At 39.6% G+C, this 21,178-nt stretch overlaps 4 protein-coding genes across 6 annotated transcripts; 2 read left to right on the top strand and 2 right to left on the bottom strand.

The window, feature by feature from the left end:
* Window positions 1-2,289: 2,289 nt before the first annotated feature.
* LOC140922853 (uncharacterized) lies at window positions 2,290-4,807 on the bottom strand. The gene is made up of 3 exons (XM_073372888.1): window positions 4,705-4,807; window positions 3,884-4,054; window positions 2,290-2,838 (listed from the first exon to the last, which is right to left on the bottom strand). Exons 1-3 carry the CDS (start codon window positions 4,711-4,713, stop codon window positions 2,344-2,346), a joined length of 675 nt encoding a protein of 224 aa, XP_073228989.1. The 5' UTR covers window positions 4,714-4,807; the 3' UTR covers window positions 2,290-2,343.
* A 183-nt stretch (window positions 4,808-4,990) lies between these two features.
* On the top strand, window positions 4,991-8,783 carry LOC140922801 (uncharacterized). Its single transcript, XM_073372824.1, has 3 exons — window positions 4,991-5,061; window positions 7,285-7,350; window positions 7,762-8,783. The coding sequence occupies exons 2-3, from the start codon at window positions 7,302-7,304 to the stop codon at window positions 8,445-8,447; spliced, it is 735 nt and encodes a 244-aa protein (XP_073228925.1). The 5' UTR covers window positions 4,991-5,061; window positions 7,285-7,301; the 3' UTR covers window positions 8,448-8,783.
* Window positions 8,784-9,412: 629 nt separating this feature from the next.
* LOC140923272 (uncharacterized) lies at window positions 9,413-11,608 on the bottom strand. The gene is made up of 3 exons (XM_073373359.1): window positions 11,505-11,608; window positions 10,727-10,912; window positions 9,413-10,579 (listed from the first exon to the last, which is right to left on the bottom strand). The coding sequence occupies exons 1-3, from the start codon at window positions 11,511-11,513 to the stop codon at window positions 10,088-10,090; spliced, it is 687 nt and encodes a 228-aa protein (XP_073229460.1). The 5' UTR covers window positions 11,514-11,608; the 3' UTR covers window positions 9,413-10,087.
* Window positions 11,609-12,070: 462 nt separating this feature from the next.
* Window positions 12,071-19,152, top strand: LOC140923271 (uncharacterized). Of its 3 annotated transcripts, none has more exons than XM_073373357.1 (5): window positions 12,071-12,220; window positions 13,708-13,841; window positions 15,072-15,107; window positions 16,589-16,777; window positions 18,231-19,152. In XM_073373357.1, exons 1-5 carry the CDS (start codon window positions 12,184-12,186, stop codon window positions 18,720-18,722), a joined length of 888 nt encoding a protein of 295 aa, XP_073229458.1. In that variant the 5' UTR covers window positions 12,071-12,183; the 3' UTR covers window positions 18,723-19,152. The 3 variants fall into 3 exon arrangements, with proteins under 3 accessions (XP_073229458.1, XP_073229456.1, XP_073229459.1); XM_073373355.1 differs by having other exon boundaries at window positions 15,072-15,122; XM_073373358.1 differs by lacking the exon at window positions 15,072-15,107.
* Window positions 19,153-21,178: the final 2,026 nt, after the last annotated feature.

Genomic DNA, 21,178 nt, shown 5'->3' with positions numbered 1-21,178 from the left:
TGTGTAGGCATCACAACGTATCCAGGGGCGGTTTGAGATATGGAAACAAGTGTTTACCTTTATTGTTTTAAACACCAATATGGCCGCCGTGACGTCACGTGCAAACGCTTTATAGTGTGAACACCTATCCGATATGTGACTCTCCACTTCAGAGACTGGCTCGGCGCAGCTTCGCTCCGATACATAAATTACGCCGAAATCACCGTTCTTATGAGTGAACAGAAGCCCTATCTCCGGGGAGATAAACCAGGGATTCAGAAACAATATAGTGCTATACGAGCATTAGGCTGTTTAGTTCCTAGAGATTTATAAAGAAAAAAGAGGGAAGCTGGTGAGAGCCTGTGACTCCTCAGTGTTCTCATTTCTAGAACAATTTTCTTCTCAGGAACCACACACATCATATGGGCAGATTTACTACTGACGGTCTCTCAGGTATGTGAAATATCATTTGCAGCCAATGCCCTCGCGGACCTGGTGGCGACATTCGAGTCACGAGGCGAACACGTGTCTCACATTCTCTGTTGGGACTTCAATATTGAGCCCCATTTGCCCGCCTATCAGCTTTTAAAGGAAGGGAGACTGAGTGAAAAGGAGATACAGGCACTGAAAAGTGTGGAGTACATCCGATGGGCTCCTGATATTGAACAGCCATCACAGGTAAAAGAAGTCTGCTACACAACCGTTTTTAGTGTTGTCACAGAACCTTTTTAGGTGTCGTCACTCTCTTGTGGGGAGGAGCGTTGCGTGACAACACAAAAAACGGCTGTGTAACAGACTAAGGTAAAAGATGAGAAAGGTTAAACTTGTTTGTACAATATCATGGCTAACAAACTTATAAAAAAAGAAGAACTTTAACAATTCCTAATGGCCAACAATCATCCAAATCCGAGCATGTTTGCACGCTTATCAATTTCGGGGCTAGCCCCTGGAGGGCTAAGATATTACCATGCATCAAGCAAAACTATTTCTGTAAAGCCAAAATTTATCACCCCATTTCATTGACAGCTTTTGGTATCATAATGAGGATGAGAGTTCTGGGAGAAATAACCGGCTTGAAATAATCGCACTCATACTTGATCTAGTACGAATCACTTCAATCTAATAGGAAAGTCCTTAGCTAGGCTAAAAAATTTTAAACACTGACTTCAAGGTCGACGCTTTATACAGATCGGTGCCTTACGTGACGTTATTTTTTAGCCATGATCACGAGCTGGCGCAGTAATTATTGAACACCACCCTTGGTATCCTATTTTTTTTCCGTTGCGACAGGAACAGGTAAAGATTCCCGCCTGCTGGGTTCCCTGTGGCATGTGCGCTGCCTTTTTTGTAACCTTTTTTTTTTAATTTTCAGGGCGACGAGCCGAAGTTCACAAATCATGAAGGATCAGGCCGCGTTTGGACTTTAGATTACATGTGGTTTGATTCTGCGAGTCTGAAAGTGACAGCTGCCTTAGAGACGGTATCCAAGGAAGCTATAGAACCACACGAGGGCCTGCCAAACCAGTATTTCTCGTCCGATCATTTGCCATTGAGGGCACATTTTAAGTTCACTGCGTCGCAATGAACTTTGATAGCAATTTATCATGCGCAAAAAAAAAACTTGTGGGCATTTATTGAGCTACTTGGTTTATAAAGGGGAGATTAGGTAAATTTATAAAAGAATTAAGAGGTGTGAGGGTTTTGTTTGTTTGTCTGTATTTTTCGGGGGGAAGGGGAGGGCAAGGTGGGAACCGACGGATAAAATTGAAGTTTGAGTGCGTAGCGGGCTTAATGGCGACAAATTGCGTCGCCAAAAAATATCTATAGGGCGCGTTCCGCAAATCGTATCCTCAAATGCATCGCATATCGCCTTTTTGAACCGGACCGTAACTCTTATATGTTGGACACATGTAGTAAATTTCAGATTACCTTTTGGACTACCAGTAAATGGTTGTTTTCGTTCCATATGGAACGGAGCATATTTTCTTCTAGGACCCAGTGCAAGCATTTGAGTGTAAGCTAATAACATTCAAAATAAATTACATGAATTATTGCTTTGAATGTACCTGAGATCGATTAAGAACCTTTTTTTAATGGTATTTTAATGCTAGTGCCAGAAACAGTAGCCAAAAAAGCTAATAACAGTCAAAAATAAATTCCAGAAATTATTGCTTTAAATCTACCCGAGATCGATTAAGAACTTTTTTTAATGGTATTTTAATGCTAGTGCCAGAAACAGTAGCCAAAATAAAATGTTTAAGTGAAACTAATGATCACTACTGATACACTTGCTTTACAGTGAAAGAAATAGTTAATTGAAATGCAAATAGGATGTACCAAGTTCGGCCTTCACAAACGTTTGTTCTACTTATCGGCATCCGCCACATCTTCAATAGATGGCACCACATTGATTTGGTCGATGAGACCTTCTTTGTAAAAGCCTTCCAGGGCCTTGAAGCGGAAGAAATTTTTGATGCGTTTCAACGACTTCACGCCAAGCACTCTTTCCTGTACTCTCTCTTCCACAGTTTGCCATTTGACCAGACCCCACAAAACTGAATGTTGTTTTGTGGTGATGATTCTCTCAGGGGCAACTTTAAAATCCAGCTTGTAGAGGCAGTACATGCAGTCTACAAACTTTCCATCTTTCGATTTTCCAAACGCTATCATTCCGTACCTGGCACTAGAATCACTTGACGCGTTGTATTTAAACTCCATTACCTTATATGCCCATTCACTTGCCCACGCGATTCCGTTCATTTTCTTCCTCATCTGTTCATCAATACCCTCATAAGCGTCCTGAAGATGATCCAGGAAGCCTTGGATACTCTCAATAGCAATACCTTTGGCTTCCATTACCTGTTCGATAAAAATATTAGATATTTATTATTACACACACTCGACAGGTTAAGGTGTGATGGCTGCGATCTCAGAGTGGTATTTTCATATAGTAGAGCAACCGAGCACGCGAAACGCGCGCAGCGTAGCCCAATAGCTAATAGAAAATGGTAACCTACCGATGCCAGAAAATTTGGTTATGACGTTAGCGTGGTGTCGTCCGTACAGACTCTTAGAGTACGAGTAAAAAACTCAGAAGGGTAGGGAAGGGTGTTCCAGAAATGTATGTTGCGTTTCATTTTGGCCCAATATAACCATTTAAGGGGCCACCAACGGAGTTGCTAAGTAAAAATCTAATTAAAGTTTCTTGTGTTCGGCTTGCGAGTTGCGAAGAAAATTTTCACAAATAAATTTCACAAGCTTTGCTTTTTACTTTGGTCACGCTTTTGGTCACACTCCAGGAACAACCTAGTCTCCCCCCACCCTGCTTGGTCAAAATTTTGACAGGTGAATTCCTGAATGAAAACTTATGCAACATCTAGAAATTTGTTTGGCGTCAGACTTGCCGACAACTGAAGCCTATTTTCATTTCAGTTAATTTGTCAAATTATCGTGTTCTTGACATGTACTGCCGCCACAAAATGAAATACAACTGCAGTTGAGTTTCCTTTTCTGTTTTCCAAACTAACAGTATGAGGTTACTGAGTATTTGATATTGTGATGCTTAATCTAAAAGGGTAGTTTACACGTAATAGTTTGTAGTTCCGATTTCTCAAAGAAAACATTCTAAACACAAAAATCGGCCTAATTTACGATTTGGGTAGAATCCCTTTGAGACGGAAGGATTGACCTATTAACATTAACCGTGACCTGAACGCAGCCAAATTTCGTGAATGACAACCAGCCTTTACAACACAATAAATTTCATGGACTATAAGCTTCTCAAATGGGTGTGGTGGGCGGGAGGGCGGTCAGAAGCTTCTTCGTTTTAATTTTTTGTTTCAAGTAATTAAAAATATATAAGGGACGTTTGGCCTTTAGCCTTGACATCAATAATACCTCATACCTCGCAAGCCTCGTGCCATTTGTCAAATAGCTCGCCCTCAATTTCTCGTTGAACCTGGGTCGCGTCAAACTGGGAAACTTTCACAGTGTGGAGACCTTGCTTTACTTTTACTAAAGCTCGGTTAATGTCCTCTTCTTTGCTGTTAGCCTTAGTAGTTTGATCTGTAGCTATCTACGAGAACGAGAAGGAAAAGACAAGTCAGAAATGTATTTGCAGCTGAGCTGAATTCGTTCTAACGTTTTGGACAGAACAATTACGTCAGAGCTCGTCAGGCAACTGTTTGAATTAGATTATGCAGTGACAGTTTAAGGTACTTGCGTTTCAGTCTTTGTGAACCCTTTCCGTTTTACTTAGGTTAAACTTAACAAGAGGCAACGCCTAGCCTACTCATATTATGCTTGCGTGTTTTCGAAGAATAGTGGAATCTCAGGAACATCAAACAATATGGTGTCAACTCAGGTTTTCATTCATAAGAACGAGACTTACATGCAGCAAACACACGTGCCTGGAATTTCAGCCTCAATATTCTTATAAAATATATTCTTTTACTGTGTGTTTAATTGTATGAACCTGTGCTTCTGGCAACCAAAGCCCCACCCAACCGCGTTATTGAAAATCAGAAATAAGGCCGATATCCAGGCTATATTCGACGAATTATTGACCTACGTTTTTGCTGATTTATGCTGAGCTCAACTTCTTGGTGGGAAAGTGTCGGTCAGCGATGGCAAAACACTGTTACAATTATTGCCCCTGTAGTACTGGCATGTGCCAGCAACATTAGCTGATTGATAAACCAAATCACAAGAAATTCAAATACTAACCTCTGACATGCTTGAGTAGAGTCTGATCGAGTCGAACCACTAGGCTTAGTTAGTAAGAAAGACTAACCTTTGCAGCTCCAACAATTCAGGCAATTGAAATATGCGTTCGGTTTTGTTTTAACTAAATACGGGAATTTCCCAAGTAACGCAACCCTAGTTGAGTGATTGGTCTTAGAGCTTCCGCGATGATCTCACCCTTCACTTTCAGTTAATTGGTGGGAATTTTCCCTGATTTCCCAGAAAAGTACAACACGGAGCAAGTAAGGTCTTATTTCTAAAAGGCTATTTTTTTTAATCAAACAGTTTTCGACGTCTCCTCACTGTTCCTTGGATCAGCGGTACTCCGACAGTCTTAAGGTATGAATCAACGGGCCAGCTTTATTTTAGGGTGAACATAAAAAGCAGGCGTCTTGGAAGACGAGCAGGAGTATTTTGCAGAACACCGAACGCCGAATGCAGAACACCGAATGACTCTGAAGTTTAGCGATCAGGGTCAGGAAATTGAGTGAGCTAATCTTTAGGTCTGTTTTCCCTGAGTTTAATGACCCTAAACGTAACCTAATTCTCTAAGTTTCCTCACCCCAATCACTAAACTCAGAGTCATTCTGCGTTCGGCGTTCTGCAAAATACCGGCCTGCCGCTTTAAGACACGAACTATACCATTCTGTTCGGTTAATTTTGAATGGTTTTCCGTACAAATCTTTGCAAATTTTCACTTTCGTTTAATATATCCTTAAGCACTAAAGGGGCTCGAATTCTCTAGGCTGTATATTTCCGCGTTGCCCCAAGCCTCTGTTTCAAAGAGAGGATAAGTGCAAAGTCAGTCATATGAAAATTATTTAATATTCTGATGCAAATGAAGCTCATTATCACAAGAAAGGTTTTGCACTTAGCCTCGTTTTGGAAGTGAGAGTTTTTGGAACTTGGAAATCTGAAACAATAGACCTTGTCAGGGTTTTCGACGCTATCTTGACGAGTAGGCAAGCGCGTGAGAAATTACAGTGATTGTATGAGAATCTATGTCGAATAATTTCCTTAGAGCGGCTGTTCTAAAAAAAATATGATTTGTAAACTAAAGCTTCACTCCTAAGGATTCTCCTGAAAAAATTTGAGGGCGTTTCATGCACTAGAAGACCTAGAACCACTCTTTAAAATTTTCTATACATTCGTCTGTAAGAAAGTCCCGGGAAAATTACGGACAAATATATGGAAAATCTAAAGAAAGCCTCTGGGGAAATTTAAGCACAGGTACGCCCCCCAATTTTTTTAGGACAATCCTTTGCTTTGTAGCTTTAGTTTACAATTGATATTTTGTTCAGAACAGCCGTTTTACGGAAATTATTCTACATTTGATTCTCATACAACAGTGTAATTTCTCACTCGTTTGCCTACTCGTCAAGATGGCGTCGAAAACCGTGACAAGGTCTATTGAACAATGAGCTCATGATAAACTGCATCGTAGGATTTTTGTCGAACTTCCTTTCGTTATGTACGCAAGACAATAGAACAATCTTAGTTATCTAAAGCCTTCAGGTGTTCTCGGAAAACCATCTATACCCGTTTTCAAACAAGGCCAAACCTTGGGGGCGGCATATACCTACATTTCATATATCGCTTACTTAAGGGAGAAACCCCCCGGGGACGACCCTCGTTAATGGCAGGGAATTTTCCCCCAATATAACATGGGACAAACGAGGTTTCATTTCTAAAGAGCTACATTTTAAATGAATGACAGTTCTCAAGGTCTCCCTACTCACGGAATCAGCAGTACTCTTAAGGTATGAATCAATCATTTTATACGAGGAAAAATAAGGCGAAGAGGTATCATTCAGTACCAGCATACATAATGATTTTATAGCTATAAACGATGGCATCTTCAAACGCCGGGTTCAAACGTCGAACTTCTTGTGAGTCGAACTGAGTGCAAATGAGCGACAACAACACTAGCATTAGGTTCGGCACATGAAAAATTTCGGCGTTTGAACTGATCCCTCTAAAGTAAAAAACAGGACGTTTGTGTCTTATTTAAGACTTGTCGTTTTTCCCAGAACAAATGGCTCTATTGTGCATTTGTAAAGATATCAATTTTATAGTAAGACAACGAAGACGGAAGTTCTACAGCAGGCTACATTTACGGCCTCCATATTTGTACCAACTGATATGATCTTACAGGTTTTGTTCTACTGTTGACGAAACAATTAATACCTTAACAGACTTAACATTTAAAATATTACTACACCCTTAAAACTTTTGATTTTTTAGTTTCTGATATGCTCGGTTTGATAAAGTCAGCCACCGTGACTCTTAGAGGTAACTTTCGATTTCTGCGAATCTAAACATTACTAGGAAGCTGAAAGTTGATCTATAAACAGTGATTGTTTTCACGATGTTGCTTTTGATGTTTTCGCCCCGACAGAACCGAGTTTTGGTTTGGGTAGCAGACAAGTAAAGCTGTCTTAATGATGATTGGCGTAGAATAGTGATTGACAATCTTTCAGTTAGTTTGCAATTGTTATTCGGGGCAAAATCAAGGGAAAAATCCCATCGATAGTTTTTATTGTTTATTCTTCTGTTCGCCAGATCTAGAGAAAACCACTATGGGAAACACCGAAACTTCAACTCATTCTCACGTGGTCGACTACAAAGGTAAGAACTACTTTTTATTTAAGATTAACTCCGCTGTTTTAGTCTGAGGAAGGTAGGGATTCACTTTTAGTACCTGGATTAAACATTAAACCGAAAAATTCCTTGAAAGTCTGCTTTGTGGTTTTCCAATACTGAATGACGTACTTGACTGATGGCTTGGAAAACTGAAAACAGTGGACGTTCAGCCAGTTGTAGATCAAGAATGCGTTACACAGTGAATTTTTAAGAAAAGGGTAAACTTGAATACCACAATTACACTTTTATGAAATGAGCATGAAGAGAACGCAAACACGAATGAAGAAAACATATGAATGCCACCTGAAGCTAAGACTGTAAAACATTGAAAATGTGAAGTGGATGAAAACTCACTTATAAAACTGAAAGCTCATCTATGTTCGGTGTTTACCATAGGCGTCGATCCTGCTGCAAAACCGGACTATCTTCATGAGATTTTAACGGACCAATCAGGATGGTGTACTGGTGAGAACAGTGCTCAGGGAAATGTGGAAAGCGCACTTTCCAGGGTGAAAGTCTGCAAGCAAGAAGCAATTGCCGTCCAAGACAGACTCAGAAATGAGTACTTTTCAGAGTGGGATGAGACCTGTGAAGTCATGGAGGCCAGAAAATTGTCCATTTATAGGTTAGATGAGCTAGTTTCCAAACTGGAAAAACAGTATCGCGGTGTGAACTTCGACATCAGAAGCAAAATTCAAGGAATAAGATGGGCGTCATCTTGGTCCCACAAAGTGTTCGAGTTTACATTTGGTGACAACATTGATTCTGGTGAGGTTTATTTTGGAATAATATGCCTGGTAAAAAGCCCCGACGGCCAGAAAGTCGATGCAGTTAGCTCCCTTTATAGACTTAACTTTACTCCAGCTCAGGAAAAGGTTGTAACAGAAGAGACTTTTCAGTTTCTTGGTTTTATACCACTAGAGAGCAACACGTCAGTTCATTACCGCAGAAAGAACCTCGGGTATTTTTCAAAGAAGCAGATCTCAAATTTCTGTCGTATGAAAGCCATGGAAGCCTTCAAAAGTAAAGGTTTCATTAATCACGTGCCATATGTTACATCGCTTTCAGCTATCAATAACTAGTACAGAATTATGACGCTTTTCAGTTCAGTTAGACTCCAATCAAAATAGCAAATCCATGAGGTTTTTTTCCTAGCTGGCAAAACTAGGAACTAGGAGGCAGCGTGGCCGAGCGGTTAGAGTATCAAGTCTCGCCCTGACCGTTATTTGGAATCGATATGTAATAGTGCTATAAATACTGCCAAGGGTAAATAAATGATTATCAATCATCAAGAACAAAAAGGTTAAGTTTCTTGCTGTCACACAAGTTGAAATTGTGTAAACCCTTACTATAATAATTTCTAGATGTACTGCTGACATGTACCGCTGTTTGGTTTTGTATCAGGTTTGAATCAACAATAAAAAATTGTAACTGTCTTTCAAGTTGTTTTTGTTTGAACTGTCTACTACTACTTATACACTGTCTTTTTAGAGTTCAGAAATAGCAACACAAGCCTTAACTTTGAACGACTCAGTTGTTGCTGTCACAAAATTCACAGTAGTACCTGACTTCACCTTAGTGATTCTCACTGGGCTCCATTAGAGAATCATCAAACATTGGCAGCAATGAACATGGCAACCATGCAAACATATTAGTTTCAAGACTCTGAACATTTCGTTCTTGACACTTTTGCAGAATCGTGTCTACATGTCAGACCTCTGCAAACAAGGTTTCGAAAAACTTCTCATCCCCGTTCTCAACATTCAATATCCGCTCTGTTGCAGAACAACGTTTTCTCCGCACATCTTGGATGATGTAAATCGTGTAGAACGACTGAGGGGAGTGTTTTTTTTTTTACACTAACCTTTGATTCTGAAAAAACCAAGGCAACAAAACGCACCATCAAACCACAATCTCAGTAGAGGGATTCTTCCTTTTCGGGATGGTTACAAGCAGAAGAGCAGGCGAAATCTTCTGAACGTTTAAGTGGTGGTTTATTTATCTCAAGTAGAACAAAAAGATCAGTTTTTTTTCTCTTAATGCACAATTCTTGACTCTTTATTAATGGCAAATAAAAATGCAACACGGAAGTTAGGCCAAAACGCTGACAATAGGATACTTGATAATATACTTAAATTTAAACAAATAAGTTTTAGGTGCGTTTTAAAGATTGATGTAACTCAGTCATTTTTCTCACATAAAGATTATTGTGGTGAGGAAATTAATACAAAACATAGAAAATAACTGAATTTTCAAGCGACAATGAAATCTACACACAGTTGTGGATTATAGCACAATGTCAGAATTGGACTTCTTTACTCAGTTACTATCTTGACTATTCCTGCTGTACTATAAAAATTACAGGTGAAATCTCACTGACCCCTAAAGCCTCAAGTGGTGAAAGCTGAAAACGATGACAGATTTGAAGCGACTTATTTTGACACAGAGGTTTCAGATCCCAGTAAACACAATGCGTAATTTCACTACTAGTTCATACGCATCCATAGAAACAGAATTTTGCAGAGGACAGTATTGCCGGCCAAACAGCCTGAAACTGGTTTGATCTTATGCACAATTATTTGGGAATGATTGCCATAAAAAAATCTCATTATGTTTTACTTAAACTTATGATAAGTATTAATAAACTTCCCCTCACACAAAATAAATTGTTCTGATCAATGCCAATTAAAATAAAGAATGTTCGGCATCACAAACGTTTGTTCTACTTGTCATCCGCCACATCTTCAATAGATGGCACCACATTAATTCGGTCGATGAGACCTTCTTTGTAAAAGCCTTCCAGGGCCTTGAAGCGGAAGAAATTTTTGATGCGTTTCAGCGACTTCACGCCAAGCACTCTTTCCTGTACTCTCTCTTCCACAGTTTCCCATTTGACCAGACCCCACAAAACTGAATGTTCCTTTTTGGTGATGATTCTCTCAGGGGCAACTTTAAAATCCAGCTTGTAGAGGCAGTACATGCAGTCTACAAACTTTCCATCTTTGGATTTTCCAAACGCTATCATTCCGTACCTGGCACTAGAATCACTTGACGCGTTGTATTTAAACTCCATTACCTTATATGCCCATTCTTTTGCCCACTCGATTCCGTTCATTTTCTTTCTCATCTCTTCATCAATGCCCTCATAAGCGTCCTGAAGATGATCCAGGAAGCTTTGGATACGGTCAATGGCAATACCTTTGGCTTCCATTACCTAATTGATAAAAATATCAGATATTTATTTTAGCGCACTAACAAACGTTTAAGGTGTGGAGACTGCGATGTCACTGTAGTACTTTCGTTTCTTAATATTTCAAGCACTTTTTTTTATATTGATCATGACAGCAAGAATACCTCATACCTCGCAACCCTCGTGCCATTTGTCAAATAGTTCGCCCTCAATTTCTCGTTGAACCTGAGTCGCGTCAAACTGGGAAACTTTCACAGAGTGGAGACCTTCCTTCACTTTTACCAAAGCTCGGTTAATGTCCTCTACTTTTTCTAAAGCTTTTGCTGCTGTAGCCACTCCATCTATCACTGTAACTATCTACGACAGAAAACAAGACGGGTTAGCCATTTTGTTTTGCTGCTAAGCTGAAGTTTTTTTCGTACTTTTATACTGCTAACGTTGCGGGCAGGTAACAACCAAATCAGCGCTGCAGTGCTCTACAACGGAGCTATGAGGACCCATACACTGGGAGCAGGCCAATTTGTTCAGTTCTTGTTAGCCCTAGTCGGCTACACAGCCGTTTTTAGAGTCGTCACGCGAGGATCGTTGCGTGACGACACTAAAAACGGCTGTGTAGCAGACTATCTTAGCCTGTGAAACGAATAAAACATAGAGTAGAGAAATTAACACTGCGACAATTAAATCTTCATTTAAATATGTATTTCCGCAGTTCACATCATCTTTCTACGTAACTGGAAGCTGTTAGCACATGCCAAGATGTGCACGCGCGCGTGGTGCTTTTAAATAGATCACAAGGAGAAACCACGGTTAATTCCATACGGAGCAAGGGTTCTAAATTTGTAGCACGTGGTTATCCAATCCAGCTAGCGAGTCGGCTTATGTGTCCGTCTGAGCAACGCTATAATCACGCACACAAAAGTTAAAGAGACCCGTTGACTAAAATACTAACCTTAGCCATACTTTAGCAGAGTCTCGGATGATCGTGTCGAACCACTGGAGTCGGTCAACAACAAGCCACAACCTGTGCAACTTCAACAACTGAAATGATTAAACTGGTAGAACATTATCCTTAAGTTCGATTTCTTTAAGCCTAAATAAGGGAATTTCCCCAATTAATTCAACTCGAATATTGGCTATTTAGCATGTCTATTGGTCACTGAGCTTCCGTTTTCGTTATGTCAATCAATTGGCGGGAATTTTCCCATCGATTTCCCAGAAGACATGGAACAGCTCATCTTCATGAATAGTTTTAATGTTAAAACATTTGGTCACAAGAAAAATTCTGAATCAACCTCGGTTGAAATAGTTTTGACCTACAATATATTCGCCATACTAAGTATTTTTTTGTACCCTGTCAAATCTTTGTGGATTTTGTGAACTGTTAGAACTGCCGCATATACAGCTCATTGCTGCATTTAAAACTTTCCATTTCGTTTTGACTAAATAAACAACACGGGAATTTCCCGGAGTAATACAACTGTAATTATTTTTCTTTGAGCTTTCGATTCGCTTTCCGTTGACTGGAGGGGGTTTTCCGGGAATTTCCCCAACTTATAACACGGAACAAATGAGGCTTTGCTTCCAAAAAACTATTTAACTTGGTTTACAAAACGTTTGCCGACATCTGCATGTACATCGGAATATCTCCTATCAGGCAGACTCAAGGTATGAATTATGTTTTCCTTACGTCCTCGTGCCTCTCAGTTTTGAACATCTCAAACTTGGTTGGCAATTTCCCCAAAATATGACACGAAAGAAACAACATTTCGTTTCTAAAAAGCTACTTAAACTTGTTTATAAAGCATTTATCGACGTCTCCCTGTACACTGTACAAGGCACATGTAAGGTATAAATCATTCATTTTATACGAGGAAAAACATGAGACGAAGACGTCCGTCTCAATTAAGTTAACGAAAACACGAACTGTAACTTTGAGCGATTGTCGCGAAGAGATAACTTTTTGAGTCAGATGGAGAATTCGCATGTCATTTAAGGTTACTTGAGACTCATCTTCTGCAAGACATGCTTTAGTAAGTAAAATCCTAACAACTTTTGCTTGTTCATTTCCTGATATGTTGACGGCAGGTAAAGTAAGTCGTCGTGACTTTTCCAAATTACTTGTTCGATTTCTGCGAATCTGAACATTCATTTACATGTGAAAGCTCGTCACCAACCTTGCCAAGATCGATCTCAAAGTGCTCGACCAAATTTTGCGAATCTAATCGTTGATTGATAAACAGACTTTGTTTTCACGTTGCTGCTTTCGGGCCCTCTCTCTTCCGTAGAGGCCCCCACAGGGTACCACAATAAAAATGGCAAATCGAAAATTAGCAGTCGCGCGGGGAACGATGGGAAAGAGGGAAAAGACCTTACTTCCTCTCTCTTTTCCATTCCCATCGTACCAAACACGCTTACTTCTTACCTCTCCCCACTTCCCTACAACAAAAAGAGGCCTCTGAGCAGCCTGACACAATCCCGCCGCTGAAACGAATCTTCAAGCCCGGACAGTCCACAGAACTTGCGGAAACGAGTTTTGTTTTAGAGGCAATAGCCCTTTGTCACGCGGTGGCCATGTAAAAACCTTTGTTTATGCACGGCTAGCCTCGTTTTCTCTACGAGGCTAGCCGTTCACAAACGAAGCTTTTTAAATCTCCTGAGGCAAAATAACCGTCGCGTGACAAAGGTCTATACAGGTGTCTAACATGATGACTGACACAGAATGGTGACTGACAATCCTTCGTTTTTTATTGGAATCGTCGGGTGCTTTCCATTCGACCAAAACTTCCGAAAAATTGGAAACGGTGGCGAATGGTACGGAAATTTCCCGTGAAAATTTCCAGAAGGTTCGGGAACTGTTGAATTTCTGACACGCGAACCATTCAACAGAGAGTCCTGAAAATTCCGTGAGCAAAGTTGAATGGAAAGAAAACTTTTCGAAAATTTGGGTATACCACGCTACGTTGTCCGGCTTTGTGGAAATTCCTAAAAATACAGTTCCATTCGATACTGGAAGTTGTCGAAACGTTGTCAAAAGTTGTCAAAAAAACGGAAGTTTTGGTTGAATGGAAAGCGCCCGCTATTTTCAGGAAAATTCCCAACGATGATGTCATGTCAGATATTTCGCTTTCAATTTCGAATATCTGTCTCTGTAGGTTACGCTAAATACATTGCCCAGACCCTTATCCCATCGCCAAGGCGTTTCAAGGTTCAGCAAATGGGAAGCATATTATCGTATTTCTTTTCCAAAGGCGATGATTCAAAAGAAAAGGACAGCTCGACAGTTCAGGTAAGACGTCGACATAGCACTTTTTGTATTGAATTAAATCGAAATAGCTTTACAAAACTGTCGGTTTCAGGTCAGTTAGTTTAACGTCCATTACATTTCATAATATATTGCACTGTTACACAAGCGCCGATAAATAATCAATTGAGGCGCAAATTGGAATATCAAAGTTAATTTTCGAAGCCATTTTTTCTTTTATTCATATCTTATGAAGTTTCAGCAAACACAGCCAACTGCATTGTTTTTATTTTATCATTCCAAGACCGAAAGCCCATCTTTATGCAAGAACGCGTCGGTCGAAAATGAATAATAACATAAACTCATCAAGAATTCTTCGTTTGTCCCGTTGTTTGGGTTGATTTTATTTGAGTTTACAAGGAACAAACGTAAATCTAAAGTGCAATATATAAGACCGACAAACAGTCAACCAATGAAGTGCGTTGGTGAGGACAGACGGGCGTACAGTCACTTGATGACCAAATTTTCTCTGATGGGCAGATTACCACATTTTCTTAGGTATGGGGATACGCTTACGCGCGCCTCGTACGCGCGTGAAGCACCGCTATTAGAAGTATACAAGGGAAAAAGTTATAATACTGAGTGTATCCACAAAGCCTGCATGCAGTGACAAAACAGCTCTATTTTTGGTCAGTAATCAGAGTTGAGAAGCTGGCTATACAACTAGGAGAGAAATGTGTATCTGCTTCAATATTTGGTGTGGCATGGCCCGATTCTTCAGGGGAAAGGTCTCATTTTTTGTTCAAGGTTATATGGCGAGTTGCCATTTACCCTTTTTAAACTGTAAGAACTTAGCAACAGGCCTCAGTAAACATAGTAATCCATAGCCTCCTCGCAGACGTCCTTTGGGGTTCGTTTGTCACGCATGAATGCGTGACAAACGAACCCAAAGGACGTCTGCGGGGAGGCTAAGTCATCCACACTGCTTCCCCCAAGTTCAGAAATCCTGGATCGTCTCCTTCTTATGTAACTGATGGTGTGGGGAAAAAACTGAATTCAGGTGAAAATTTTTCATCCTAGGCGGATGAACAACAGTAACCATTCATGATCATGAATAAATTAAAAGGGTTAAAAGCAAATTGGGAATCAACCTAGGTTGAAATTATTTTAACCTGATGTTCACTTTGACCATCACATACACGCTTTATAAAACCTGATGTTTTAATTTTTTCTACTTGGACAATTCTATGTGAAATTTCTATATTTTGTTTTCAGGACGATGCTGCCGAGAGTGGCAGTGACCGTGGAAATGTAAGTAGACAGGAGGCATGTAAGGGGGTGTTTACATGAGAAAACTCGCACCGGCGCGAGTTTCATACCAAGATGACTTTTTGATTTCGTATCGCGTTTACATGATGCTGGGCCATTTCATATCCCGTTATTTGAAGGTACACTTCATGTTAATAAAATACACGTCTGATTCAAAATCGGAGACATTATGCATGCGCTACCCGTTCCAGTCTGCCGGCACACCGATTTCACACCAAAACGGGTGGTCGTTTCGCATTTACATGATACCGTTGCGAGATTTCGTACCGGAGTGAAATTCTCGTCCCGGTACAAGAACAGGGGTGAACTCACGCCGGGGTAACTTGCGCCGGCATAAAATTTTGTGGTGGTATCATGTAAACAAATATAGAGCCATGAGAGGGAACCGGACTGAACTCGCTCCGGGGCGAAAGTCGCCCCGGTGTCATGTAAACACCCCCTAAGAGGTGTTCCTCTTAGTTGAATAGCGAGAAGTAATTACGTCACGTTGCCATGGTAACAAAATTTTTGGATGTCAACAAACTGAAAACTAACTTAAAAAGTGAATTTGCACTGTTTCAAAATTCATCGATCTTATTCAATTCCATTTAATTTCTCAAATGTTGACGAAATTTTTGGGGCTTGAATCGGAAAGACCGTATTTAAGTTTAGAAAAAGAAAAAGAAAATTTTGTGACGTGCTCACTTACTCCTTAAAGTGGGCGCTTGAAATTAGGAAGTTTCATGTCGCAATCGTGCAACGATGGCTAACAAATGTACAAAAAAGCGGGAGGTTTTAAGGGTTTGGCAAGAAGATTAACTTTCTTTCCAGCAAACACATCTACCCCTATGAAGCAGATATGCGAAAGGCCTCCCATGAGCGTCATTGATTTGTCTGGAATTGGGTATGGTTTTCGAGGAAACAACGGGAGTGTATGAACGTATTTGTCGTTTCAATTTCAAATGAAAAAGAAGGAAAGAGAAATATGCGAAATTGAAATGCATTTAAAGACATCTTTTTGTTCGCGTTCTAATCTAAGTAGATGACATAATTTCTGCAAAGAAAGGGGAAGACCAGGTCTGAAAACGGGTATGGACTTTAAACGGGTATACACTTTGCCCTTTTTAGTCTGGAATTGCGTAGGGTTTTCGAGGGAACCACGAGAGTGTATGAACGTATTTGCCGTTTCCATTCCAAATGAATAAGAAAGAAAGAGAAATATGCGAATTTGAAATGAATTTTAAGAAGTATTTTGTTTGCGGTCTAATCTAAGTAGATGACATAATTTCTGCGAAGAAAGAGGAAGGCCAGGTCTCAAAACGGGTGTGGAAAGTGACCCTTTTTTAGTCTGAAATAGGGTCAAGATTTGAAGAACCGGGCGGCACACCCCTACCAAGAATCCCCAGGAGTACCCTCGGCCACTGCTACTATCCCAGGTTCACTAATTACTGAGAACTGTTTCAAATTCTTTGCGTTTTTTTTAGAAAGAGATAGGTCGTGTTGGTGTTAGCTATCTGGGGGAAATAAAGACAAATGACGCGGAAGTGAAGAACAAGGCGCTGGATAAGGTCAAAGCTGGGCTCTACAGTGTCAAAGTATCTCAGTTTGACGCGACTCAGCTCCAGAGAGAAATTGAAGGGGAGTTATTCGACAAATGGCACGAAGGGTGCGAGGTACGTAGATGATACAACTTCTAACATGTAATTCTATATTCAAGAAATTGTTGGTGGAATAATTTATAGTATGACTGTTTGGAACGTTTATTTAAATGGGAAGAAGTACGGCATATGACCGTAGAAATTCTTTGGTGTTCTTGAAAGAGGGCGGAGGAGACTGATTGTAGGTCGGTGGTATGAAAGCAAACCTTCGAAGGAAATCCATTGTCAGGCCCAGCATTAACACTGAACGTTTCAAAGATAGCTTTTTTAATAGATTAATTTTTAAATATAATCTAGCTGTGTAAATACCCCATATGTATTTTTAATCAATTTAATCTTTTTTATTCGTCTTAATCATGGTAACTTTTTTCTATCAATATATATTTTTACTGTAACATCAGATATGTAATTTTATCGGATGCTTTTAATAAAGACGTTATTATTATTATTATTATTATGACTTCAAGACAATGGTATGACCGTTGATGTTAGGTATCACAGCTGGAAGAGGCTGTGATTGCAGGAGGTGGTGTGCTTGTGACTCTAAGGGAATGGAATTATGGCACGAGGAAGCTCTGAGGACAGGAATGTGGTATTACTGTAAAAGAGAGGTATCACCGTAGAGGAATGGTGTTACTGCAGGAAGTTGCTATCGTGTTACTACGAAGAAATGTTAAAATTCCCGTGAGTTGTTTATGATCATGACGTGCACTGCATGTAGTTGAGATGGTGTTTTAAAGGGAACCTCCACTCTTACTACAGAATAAGTTTAAATCGAATAAAGTTATGTTGATAAACAAATTTGTTCGAAATTTGTCCTTAAAAAAAGTGTTTATATCAGGAAAAGTGAATTTTAAAATCTCTTATTTTCACTTTCAAATTTCGCGGGCGCCGCCATCTTGAATAATTGTGACGTGTTACGGTTGCTCTATTGTTCTGACACAAAGAGCTTTTTTTTAATAACAATAGGGCAACCGTAACACGTCACAATTATTCAAGATGGCGACGCCCGCAAAATTTGAAAACAAAAGTAGGCGAATCTAAAAGTTATTTCTTTCGGATACAAGTGCTTTCTTTAAAAATATTTCAGATTGACTTGACTGTAACAGTTATTTCCTGTGATTTAAAGTTATCTTTTTGTTGAAGTGGAGGTTCCCTTTAAGGAACTCATTGTTAGCTCAAGGAGAAAGTTAAACAACATAGACATCATTTTTTTGTTGGAAGATTGTGTGATTATGGATAACATTATGCTCACGCAACTGGAAAGATGTGCTGGAAATTAGAAGGAACTTATTTTTTTGCCGTAAAGGGACTTTGACAGCGAAACAACTCCTGCATTAGTAGTTTATTTTAATCAATTCAATTCAGAAAGATATATTTTTTAAGCGATGGACTCCAGAAAAATCGCAGCCATCACACTTTAACCTGTCGAGCGTGTGCAAAATACCTGGTTTTTTTTATCAATTAGGTAATGGAAGCCAAAGGTATTGCCATTGAGAGTATCCAAAGCTTCTTGGATCATCTTCAGGACGCTTATGAGGGTATTGATGAAGAGATGAGAAAGAAAATGAACGGAATCCAGTGGGCAGGTGAATGGGCATATAAAGTAATGGAGTTTAAATACAACGCGTCAAGTGATTCTAGTGCCAGGTACGGAATGATAGCGTTTGGAAAATCCAAAGATGGAAAGTTTGTAGACTGCATGTACTGCCTCTACAAGCTAGATTTTAAAGTTGCCCCTGAGAGAATCATCACCACAAAACATCATTCAAGCTTCTGGGGTCTGATAAAATGGCAAACTGTGGACGAGAAAGAACAGGAAAGAGTGCTTGGGGTGAAGCCGCTGAAACGCATCCAAAATTTCTTCCGCTTTAAGGCCCTGGAAGGCTTTTACAAAGAAGGCCTAATCGACGAAATTAATGTGGTGCCATCTATTGAAGATCTGGCGGATGACAAGTAGAACAAACGTTTTTGAGCAGAACTTTGTGCTTTCTAATTTCCTTTTTAGTTTTAATTTGCCAGGGGTTTACAACGAAGGTCATTTGCGGGAATTATCAAATTGATGGTGACAAATTAATGGTAGATAGATAGGTCTTATTGATGAGGTAAACGTGGTCCCTTCTATCGAAGATGTCTTGGAAAACAATGCGTGAAACTAGCATGAAAAAACTTAATAGCTGCCGTATTTTTACAGATACTCAGGTATGAAGTTAAAGATAACACGATTGGCCTGAAGTAGATTTGAGAAATAATTTTTGAGAATATAAGCTTGCTGCGCGAATTATAGACTGCAAAATATATACACCAACAGCTTTGGTAAAAAATGTTGCTGGTAAAGGAATAACGATTAACTGATATTATTTTGAGTTAAAGTGAAATCATTTAATGACTTTGTTCTGCTTCATTTACTTTAATGCATTTTGTGAATTTTCCATTTCTGAAGAGCGCTACCAAGCTGCAACCGTTTTGGCGAGTAGAAAAGAATTGTGTTTGGTGGGGCTATGTGGCAGGTGACCATGCTTTTATTAGTAAGCATTTATTGTTATTATAAAGTTAAAGTGAGATAAATATTTGCGTGAAATATTTTTCACACTCCCTTACAATTACTTCCACCGAACCGGAAAATACGTCCTCAGTGTTTTAACCGCTCCCCTGCTAATTGACGGAAAACAGGTCCAAAACGACGAAATCGTAAAAATACGTTTTTTTTTTCGCTGATCGCTGGTCTTGCCAAAGAGTTAAATAGTGGCTTTAGGGCAGGTTAATAGACTGTAACGGAAGCTAGCAAATATGTGGTTAGTTGTTTTGCAAATAAGCGGACGTCCAAACGGCCATTTCCGAGTTGCCACAAGACTCTGTTTCAAAACGCCGCTGAGTGCAAAGCCATTGATATGAAAATGATTTTAACCCTTTAGCCATAAGAGAGATCAGCATGAAATTTCTCGTTATAATATCAATGCTTTAGAAAACAGAGTGGTCATGAGAATTGAGTACATGATCAGGGAAGATGAGTCTAACTGATACTTCAACAAATTCTCCCAACTACTTCTATTGAATTGTATAGGGACAGTTAATAAGAATCTCAATTTTAATATCAGGGTTCGAAGGGTTAACATTTTCATGCAAATGAAATTCATTAGCACAAAAAAAGGGTTTGCACTTAGTCTCGTGTTGAAAGTAAGGGTGTTTGGAACTCGGATATGGCCTATTGTGACGATCAGGAAAGTTACAACACACCCTTTCAAATGAAAAATAATATGTACTATCACGAGCATTTTAATAGGATAGAAACGTTAGTTTGTTTTGCTCCATTAATACCGCCTAACTTCGATTTGAACAGCTGTTGTGCTCTATGACTGTTTATGACTGTTTTGTTGAGGTAATATATGAGCATCATCTATAAAAGTACTTGATACATGATAGGTTTGCAGTTTCAGGTTCACGTTTGTAGAGTGTAACCACGCTCTAAAGGTAAGTGATTTACCGTTTACCGCAAGGTTTTTTGCACTCTCAAGTTTGAGAGGAAATACTACTTTTTAGAACTCTTTCGTTTATGGTTACTGGACTATTTTTCATAGAAACGAAATTTTGAAGACCGTATTTTCGCTCAGCTAAAATAGAATTTAACGAGCAATAAATCAGTATCGAAACTGTGCCATCATAAGCCAAGCCCTGATGGGTTTCCTTTGGGCATAGTTAATTGAGTGGAATGGTTATGAAACCCGTCAGACTCCTTTGTTATATGTTTTTGTGGACCTGAAAGTGCACAACGTTCAAAAGAATTCCTATCATTTTGATTGTATTGACCAATAAAACGTTGCATGAATTAATTCCGTAGCAATTTGCCAACAGAAAACAAAGGATTGTGCACTTTCAGGGTGCTTCCAACATAAACTGCAGCACTGTTGTTTTTATCACTGATGTTTGCCGCTTTTCATAACCAGTCTCCTCTACAGTAACTATGCTTTGGGTGTTTAATTCTAACTTTCGACAAGTATCTCCGTCTTTTCAAATAGGAATCCCCAGGGGTAAGGCCCTATTATGGCAAATTCCAGCAAGCGACAAAGCCTTAAATCTGCGACTCTGGAAAGATTAATAATGGCGACACTGGCGAGACACGATTGTCAAATGAAACTTCAACGGTGACGAAGAAAACAGCAAATACTGTTTTTTAAATACCGACACTGGGAAGGGCAGGGATCTCCCTTGCTTCACTCTCAATAAGCTAAACGAAAGGGTTTGAAATTCAAAGTTAGATAACACACGAATCCTCCCTCCCCAGCCGCCCCCCCCTCCCCCAATACGTACCTCCTCCACTGAAGATCGTCGTTTCAGATGCGTAACAAACTGATTTGGTTAAATATAACCAGGCGCCCATCCTTACGTCATCCTCTGAAAGAAAAAAAGAAACTCAGC

The sequence above is a fragment of the Porites lutea genome, chromosome 13, assembly GCF_958299795.1.
Source record: "Porites lutea chromosome 13, jaPorLute2.1, whole genome shotgun sequence".
Lineage (NCBI taxonomy): Eukaryota > Metazoa > Cnidaria > Anthozoa > Scleractinia > Poritidae > Porites > Porites lutea.
Note: the sequence above shows the minus strand (reverse complement) of the source record. Positions and strands in the feature narration are given on the sequence as shown.